The following is a 9,520-nucleotide window of genomic DNA, read 5'->3' on the forward strand; positions in this document are numbered from 1 at the left end:
TTCTTGAGTTTTACTAATTTAAACTGTTTTATATTCATATCCTTTCCCATAAGGCTGTAAGAATGTATACAGAGTATCTGATAAGTTACTCCCTATTTTTATAAATTAGCATTATTATTATTGACCGAGCGAAGTGAGGTCTAAGATTCAAGTCGACGGTTTGGCATTTTTCTTAATGTTTAAATGTTTTTATGTTGCGAATTTACGGCGAAACGCGGTAATAGATTTTCATGAAATTTGACAGGTATGTTCCTTTTTTAATTGCGCGTCGACGTATTTACAAGGTTTTTGAAAATTTTGCATTTCAAGGATAATATAAAAGGGAAAAGGAGCCTCCTTCATACGCCAATATTAGAGTAAAAATCAGACTATAGAATTATTCATCATAAATCAGCTGACAAGTGATTACACAGATGTGTGGAGAAGCCAGTCTATTGCTGTATTTCCATATTAAGGTCTATATTAATTTCAATCAGGTACTTGTGGATGAGAATACTACGTGAGGTCTACTGTTCACAGAACTACTAGTTATTTATTTAATCATTTAGAATGACACAACTTACGGAAAAGTACCACAGGCTTATATATATGAGGATGTATAATATAATCATTCCTTGATTTGGATCAAGTTCTTAGATCAACCTATGATAACTTCATTAGAAAATACATCTCATCAGAAAAACAGAAATATACGGTCAGATTTTTGAGTTTTAATAATTTTGACTGTTTTAAATTTACATCCTTTCCCATAAGGCTGTAAGGATGTATACAGAGTGTCTGATAAGTCACTCCCTATTTTTATAAATTATTATCATTTTTTAAATTAGCAATGGTCTCTATACATCCTGATACAGCCTTATTTATTTATTTATTTAATAATTCATAATTACACAACTTACAGAAAAGTACCACAGGCTTATAAGCCCAAAACGGTTCCAATTCTAATTTATACAACAGTCCATATGTCTGTTGTATATCCATACTTTTTCACTATTAAAATTAAACTTGAATTTTAAAAAACTTTTGAAGTGAAAATGCACTTACTTTATGTATAGTGACGATCGTTTCGACCTGTTGTTGGTCATCATCAGACTGTGTCTGATGTCTGATGATGACAGTCTGATGATGACCAACAACAGGTCGAAACGATCGTCACTATACATAAAGTAAGTGCATTTTCACTTCAAAAGTTTTTTAAAATTCAAGTTTAGTCCATATGTAGCTAGGTTACGTGTCACTTCAAAATTCTTCAATTACACTGTTCAATGTTCAATTCAAAACACACAAAAATCAGTTTTATATTAAAAAATTACTTCTAAATTGAATTAGATTCATTACAAATAGTTGGAAAATTCCAAACTCTGAAAAAAACTATAAAATTTTGAGACCGAAATGACAAACACACTTTTATGGGAAAGGATTTATATATAAAATGATCAAAATTAGTAGAACTCATGAATGAAATCATGTACTGTATTTATGATGAATGTATTTTTCTAATAAAGTACTTATAGATCCAAGAGATTGATCTAAATCATTCAGTAAATCAGGAATGTACTCTACAGTGTCTGATAAGTCACTCCCTATTTTTATACAGCTATAATTTCTTTATTTATGAACAAATTTTGTTAGAACTACATTTGTTAGATAGAGCACTCCTTGAGGTTGTGTTCAACACCAATTTTCATTTGTTTCAGTTTAGAAATACCTCCTCTCTTGACTGTGGAAAAACGAGCCACAATAGCAGCTCCTTATGACGTCTGGGGATCTGTGGTTCGGGTACACAGGTGGTGGAGGGCTGAACAAGGGATCCATGCAACACTGGATGCAAAAGCTGTTGAAAATTTCCATTCCAAATTACTAACAACAGGGAGTGTCGCAGATGCAAGACAATCAGGAAGACCATCAACGTCAAGGACAGCAGTGAATGTTGACAGAGTTCGTGAAATGTTCATGAGGAGCCCTAAGAAATCACTGCATCAAGGATCTCGTGGTTTCCATGGTTTAAAACTGTGATCTTTCTTAAGAATCGTTGCAACAGAGTAACGTGAAAGACCACTTTCACGAGATCCTTCATGTAGTGATTTCTTGGGCTCCTCATGAACATTTCACGAACTCTGTCAACATTCTCTGCTGTCCTTGACGTTGATGGTATTCCTGATCGTCTTGCATCTGCGACACTCCCTGTTGTTAGTAATTTGAAATTGCAATTTTTAACCGTTTTTGCATCCATGGATCCCTCGTTCAGCACTCCACCACCTTTGTACTAGCACCACAGATCCCCAGACCTGATAAGGTGCTGCTATTTTGACTCGTTCTTCCACAGTCAAGAGAGGGGGCATTTCTAAACTGAAACAAATGAAAATTGGTGTTAAACACAACCTCCATAAGTGCTCTATCTAACAGATGTGGTTGTAACAAGATTGGTTCGTAAATAAAGAAATTTTAGCTGTATAAAAATAGGGAGTGACTTATCAGACACCTGTAGAGTACATACCTGATTTACTGAACGATTTAGATCAATCTCTTGGATCTGTAAGTACTTTATTAGAAAAATACATTCATCATGGAAACAGTATATGGTTTCATTCATGAGTTCTACTAATTTTGATCATTATATATATATATATATATTATATATATATATATATATATATATATATATATATATATATATATATTTATATATTTGATTATTTTATATAATCCTTTCCCATAAGGCTGTATCAGGATGTATAGATGCCATTGCTGATTTACTGTACAATTTGAATTGAACTTTTAAATCTATGAGGAATTGTCTAGAATAATACAATAAGCCATTTTTTATAAAATAGAATTATAGTAGGCCTACCCTTCAAAATTGATAAGATAATAAAACAAGAATACAAATTGTATTATTATTTTATCAATTTTAAAGGGTACTATAATTATTCTATTTTATAAATACAAGAAAGTAGCCCTGAATTCATACATTTTAAACAATAAGCCTTATTGATTAAACTAAGTTTCTCTCACAATATTACCTTAACAAGTTGATTTAATCACCAAGTTGTAAGTTTAGTTTACTTCACTTTTCAAAGTAGATTTATTTTTGTTTATAATACTCTAGATTAGTTTACCTCAAGTGGCAGAAATAGAACAGCATTAGGTCTTATGGAAGTATTCACACGTTTTCATTCTGGCCTTGTGTGAACACTGCCATAAGAACCAATGAGTTTTTTCCTCCCAACAGAGCAGAAATACATTAGAAAACAGGGTCTTACCTCCACAACTATTCGATGAAAATTCTCCACTCTTCATCAGAATTTTTTGAGACCTGTTTTAAATTACTCAGGTATTTGGCAACGGTATGAATTGAACAGATTTCTTTACTGCATCTATTTGTTCTGATGAACAGTAGTCCTCCAAGAAAACTTTCGCCAAAATTGAAAGTCTCGGATTTGGACTATCAGCGAAGAGTAGCATGCACTGAATTATTTGTGGGCTCGTAATTGCTGAAAAATGAAAACAAATTTGGGGTCAATACGATGATACAATAAGCAGGATGTTCAGAAATATTAGTACTATTTTTAATTGACAAAAAAATCTGGTGTGGCGCACTCACACAACTTTCCTTTCCGTTGAGAAAATTCATCACCTGACACTAGTGTTCCCGCGCATCTCAAGTCTACTATTCAAAGATCCAAGCCAGCTGGAGACAGGACAATAACGCTGGAGACACACGAGGTCTGCTATCTCTTCATAGTGAATGATTTAATAGAATCAACAGTTGCCAACAGTTTGCAATTGAAATAATATCATTTTCTCGAATTTCGTGCTTATTTTAAATTTAAGGTGAAAATGTTACTGAACATTAATTGTAGAGATTTTCATGCTTAATCTTTTTCACTTGGATTGTTTTGTTTAAATTGTATCTGAAGCCTGATAATTGGGAATCTTGAATCAAACTTTGCATAGATGGGGCGGAGCTCCTGAAATTTTTACAGATATGGGACTTGTGGCAGTTGATAGAGCTTATCAATGATTATTTTAGGTATAAATTTGATCAAAATCGTTGAAGCCGTTTTCCAGAAAATCGCGAAAAACCCTGTTTTTTACAACATTTTCGCCATTTTATCCGCCATCTTGAATTGTATTAGATCGAAATTGTTCGTGTCGGATCCTTATATTGTAAGGACCTTAAGTTCCAAATTTCAAGTCATTCCGTTAATTGGGAGATGAGATATCGTGTACACAGACACACATACACTCATAAGGTGCGTACAGACTTTCGCTCTGCTCCGCAACCAAACGTCACTCCAGCAGAGCGATTGATGATCGACCGGGGAACAACAGTGGTTCGACCGGGGAACGCGAGAAGATCTAACATCTTCCATAACGTTCATGATGGGTGCGTGGGCGGTGCGACTGTGGTTCGATGGTGGTACGAGGGCGGTACGAGGGAGGAGCGTGCTCGGTGCTGGTTGGAAGCGCGAATATGTGTACGCAGCTTTACACACACACATACACACACACACACACACACACACCCAAACAGACCAATACCGAAAAACCCCTTTTTTGGACTCAGGGGACCTTGAAACGTATAGAAATTTAGAAATTGGGGTACCTTAATTTTTTCGGAAAGCAATACTTTCCTTACCTATGGTAATAGGGCAAGGAAAGAAAAATATTTTGGAAGATACCTTACCAGGTTTAGATTCGTTGGTAACTAAATACATCAGAGTTGTGATACTGGATTCAACTGTTTGTTCGTCCTTAGAGCTGAGACATCTTGAAACCGCCTCTATACCTCCATTAGCAATAACATACTCTTTGGTTTCAGGATCTGCAAAATAAACGGTGAATTTCATTACTTAGAGACTCAGGAATAGTTATTTGTGCAACTAGTGCGCAAAGTGACAGTTTGCTGCACCGAAAGAAACGTTTACGCCCGAGCCGTAGGCGAGGGTGGAATGGTTTCTTGAGTGCAGCAGAGGAACTTTGCGCACGTATTTCACATTAAGTTTTTCCTACAGTTACCATTGAATATGAAAAGTGGGTAATTATGGGTAAAATTTCCTGAAATCCATCAAATGTTTTTCTGTGTAATTTTATTATTGATAAAAACCTTAATTTATTGTCAAATTGAATAAAAATGTTGTCCTTGGTTATAATATATAATGTAATAATTAGCGCGTTGTGCTTCGTTGCACCTCTGCTCACTATAGCAGCCACAGCAGTCACTGTTACCAACTTCATTTTGATTTTGCTGCACTGTTGCTCCATATAACCTACTAAGTATTTTGCGTTGCCATGTTGCAAATCTGGAGTGCAAGAAAATTTTTCCCGCACTAGAGCGGAAAAGTGATTCTTTGCGTTCTGTAATCAGTGCAGCAATGGCCACTTTTCAACGTAACTGTAGGAAAAAATAATTACCAATATAGAAAATACCTTGAAAACAATAATCACCAGTAGCCTATTATTGTCAATTATCACAGCATAATTTTGGTTATAATTATTGTTAATTATCACAGCATAAGATTACTATAATGAGGTCCACGTTATAATGGCAGTGTAAAAAGATAGAACAGCGTTGCTGATTCTCTGCATTACCAGATTATATTCCTATATTGTTGAAAAACGATCTGGGAACAAAGCAAAGCGAGAAAGAGATAGCGCTATCTGCTTTGTTGAATGATAGACAAGGATAGCAACACCAATGTTAATCAAATACTGTCATTATAACGTGGTATAATACTGCATAGTCACTATAGTATATAATGCTTCATACCTAATTATTGCTTCCTGAGCAAGAAACAAAAATTACCAGTATTTATTGTCAATTATCACAGCATAATTTTGGAAAAATTACTAGTTTATAGTACTGTATGTTTTCAATATTTACGTAACTTGAACCCGGTTGCACAAAAGTCTATTAACTTTTGATCCCTAATAAATGCCACGATTACCAATCAGAGAAGGAAAAAACATTCTCAGATCGGTTCATGTGGTATTTAATTATGATTGATGGAATTTAACAGGATTTTGTGCAACCGGGCTTAAGAGTCTACCTAATATTTTTTTGGACTGTTGTATGAATTGAATTAAATAGGCTTAAGATTGTTATGTCTTTCCAAGGGCCAAAACACACGAGGTGTTTTTACAGGTAAGTCGGCACTGTACATGATGGAAGCTATCTGATTGGCTCTGATTAGCTGTCCTGTTGTACCGACTTGTCTGAAAAAAACGCCTCATGTGTTTTGGCCCTAAGGCTCCAATTAAATCAAGCTATCAACCTCTTGGAACAATTTCAAGCCACCAATCGCTCAGAACAATTTCAAGTCACCAATCTCTTGGACCAATTTCAAGTCAAAGTCTCTAAGCGAGTCAGAGAGCATTGGACTTTTAACTACGCTCATTACACTAGACCACCAGACTTTGGTGAGCGGGCTGGTGTCTCACTCGAGTCACTCAGACCGGTGACCAATCCTGGTGTCTCATAAGTGTCCCATCATACTCTACATTCGGGCTCCAATGGTTGCTCTCTGGCAACTCACTGGTGGCCAAATAAGTTATAATATGAGTCTAAAAGTTTCACCAAAGTAATTACGGCACAATTATAAAATTAATGAATCAATTACTCAGTCCATTTAATATTGTGTCATAGAACATATATTCAACATAATTAAACAATAGCTAACCTTATCTAAAATAAGCCAAACTAACCTAAGTTAACCTAACCTAACATTAACTTACCTAAAACTATATTACAGAGTCCAGCCGCTGCAAATCTCACTAGTACAGGGTCATCATCATTTAGAGTATCTAAGAAAACAGTGATAATAGAATTTTCCTTCAGGTAGCCATAGTTGATTGGATCATAAGCAAAGTTTGCCAAGTTCGCCAGAGTTTGTTGCTTCATTTCTGCAAAAATAAAATAGTTTGGAATAAGCTAACAAAGGATTCTACTTTAAATAGCCGATGAAACATCAAATATGGTTCAAAATTTATAAAATTGATCTGGAATCCATCCTAGCAACTTTATGTTTCAACCTGAAGTTTTGAGCATTATGTTCTTAAAATATTATAATAAATATGATGGAATTAGGATATTTACCTTGAGATGGTGTCGTATTGAATTCATTGACTAGTAGCTTCAAAAACTCCTGTCGTTCAGGTTTATTTTTACTGGTTCTCTGCTTCAATGATTTGAACGTGCTGAACATTTTGACTAAAACTTTGCAAAACGTGATATAAAGTTTGAAAACTATGTTGGGAAGAAAGTTTGATTCTTTAGAACTCCCTTTCCAATTTCATTTATACCTAAAAATAAATAAAAACTAATAAATTTGTTAAAACAACAAGCCGTTACACAATGCAGCAAAGACATAACCTCAAAATTGAGAATCGAACCTGAACGTAATTCGATAGTCGATCTTTAATCGAACTGATTACGAGGTCGATAGGACTAGTCGCGGGGTAATTTAAACAGTACAAACTGAGGTACCCGTAAAACACTCGTATTGTGGCTGTTATAAATCTATATACAATTTAAATTTTCTTCAAATATTATCATCATAATTGTAAGCTATCATTATGAATCATCATTTCCACGTTGAGCCAAGTACTTGTCTCATAAAAAAGTGAAATGTCTCGATAATCCCCATATACAATTTCGTTTTTCATATTCATATTGCAGCTTACATTACTTTCCAATTCATCGAATAAAGTAATGCATGAAAGATGTAGATATTTTCTTCCTAACTCCATTGCTGCATAGTTTTTATTGTAAGTAATTGAAATATTATTGAGTATAGCTCTTTTGTCATGTGAGAAGCTAAACCACTATGAGGATATTCACTTGAAATACTGTCAGCATTTCTTGATGAATCTATATTATATTCAAGTTGCAAATGACAACAAATTCACAGTCAATATTGCTTTTTGTCTGGAAAAATTGAATAGGCCTCTTTCACACGATAGGAGACGTGCAACTTGAACACTGAACAGTGTTCTCGTTTTTTTGTCGAAGTACATTGAGTCAAATCGTGTCTTTCACATGGTGACTCCTATCCAGGAACCTCGTTTTGTCACGTCTTTTCCCCTCGAGGCAAGCAGAGGCAAGATCTAACAACTACGCCGCCGTTTGCGAAAAGTATGACTCATCACTTTTTTCTCAAAGTCTAACTTCCTTAAAAATATAGATAGAAGATTTCTGATTTCGGATTTGGATTCAGCGACCCCAATTCTTTAAAGCGTAAGTCCCGTTTTCGAAAATATCCGAAAACAAGGAAGTTATGGCTGTTTTTAATAAAGCTTTCTATTATCATATAATTATACGGTAAAAACGAACAGGTACTGTACTATACAGTACGTAAGTACTCTAGCTATTATAATACAACTTACACTGTATTCGTGTAGGAAATTTGGTAGGTTATTTATCTTGATTTAAACAATCAATGATCAATCAATACTGTAGAATGGAATATTACAGGCAGAGAGAAGTTAGTACTTCTATATATTCAGATGGAAATTACTGAGATATTGCAATTATTCAAATGCTAATGAATCAATAATGATCACTGAACGAAAATCCAAATTAAATGGTGTGATTTAAATTAATGCAGAATTTCCATCTAGTTGTTTGACCTGTTGTCAATATTTGCAGTAGCAGAAGTCTTCGGGGTGAATTACAGCATTTAATTTGGATTTTCGTTTAATAATTATTATTACTTCTATATTTCTTCATCTCTGTTACAGCCAACAAATTGTTTCAGACTCTACACGTCAAAACGATAATAAATTCAACGTACATTGATTGTACATTGACGTACAAATCGAGTGAGTTACAAATATTTCTTGGTCAGTTCTTTTTCCATGTCTACTTCTCAAAATCTCAATAATAAATTATTCTCCTATTTGGCCCTCTAGCATCAGACAGGTAGGTAGAATCAAAAAACTGAGGCGCCAGAAAATAGAGTAAAAACAAATACAAGAACTTAGAGAAGGGAGTGAAAAAGAAGGAGAGGAAGACACTATAGCGAAGAAACGGTCAATTCAAGAACTAAGAGAAGAAAAAGAAGGAGAGAAAGACAATAAGTGAAGAATCCGTTGATGGAAGAATTATTGGGTGGGGGAGACGAAAAGAACAAAAAAGTGGAGTGGTTCACAAGGAGAAGATAAAGGAGGAGAAGTGATTAGAAACAAAGGAAGAAGACAAAGAGGAACAGCAAGGAACAAAGGAACAAAAAGAAGCGAAAATGGAACAAAGACAAAGAGGAAGAAGAAGTGATTAAGAACGGAGAAAGAAGACAAAGAGCAACAAAAAGGATCGAAGAATTGATAAAGGAACAAAAAAGAAACAAAGATCAACTCATTCAAACATTCAAATACATTTGAATGCAGTCTTCATTGTTCCGCTTTATTATAAGAACAAGAAACGATAGTAAATGACATAATTTATGTACCTAATATACTACACTACAGCTTATATCACAGGAATAATACATAAAACAAATAAATAATTATGAATTATTAT

The 9,520-nt window shown here is 34.4% G+C and overlaps 1 protein-coding gene across 2 annotated transcripts in view; it reads right to left on the reverse strand.

Annotated features, from left to right (window-relative positions):
* LOC111044442 (armadillo repeat-containing protein 7) overlaps positions 1-7,378 on the reverse strand; it is a 37,020-nt gene extending 29,642 nt beyond the window's left edge. The window contains exons 1-5 of one of the 2 annotated variants that reach the window (XM_039439581.1): positions 7,100-7,378; positions 6,739-6,906; positions 4,691-4,828; positions 3,264-3,494; positions 2,145-2,349 (exon numbers count right to left, since the gene is read on the reverse strand). In XM_039439581.1, coding sequence (XP_039295515.1) covers positions 3,331-3,494; positions 4,691-4,828; positions 6,739-6,906; positions 7,100-7,208 — 579 coding nt within the window. In that variant the 5' untranslated portion in view covers positions 7,209-7,378 and the 3' untranslated portion in view covers positions 2,145-2,349; positions 3,264-3,330. Of the gene's footprint in view, positions 1-2,144; positions 2,350-3,263; positions 3,495-4,690; positions 4,829-6,738; positions 6,907-7,099 lie in introns of those variants that run through there. The other variant, XM_039439583.1, reaches the window with a different exon arrangement.
* Between the last annotated feature and the right edge of the window lie 2,142 nt (positions 7,379-9,520).

The sequence above is a fragment of the Nilaparvata lugens genome, chromosome 13 (genome assembly GCF_014356525.2).
Source record: "Nilaparvata lugens isolate BPH chromosome 13, ASM1435652v1, whole genome shotgun sequence".
In the NCBI taxonomy this organism is placed as follows: domain Eukaryota; kingdom Metazoa; phylum Arthropoda; class Insecta; order Hemiptera; family Delphacidae; genus Nilaparvata; species Nilaparvata lugens.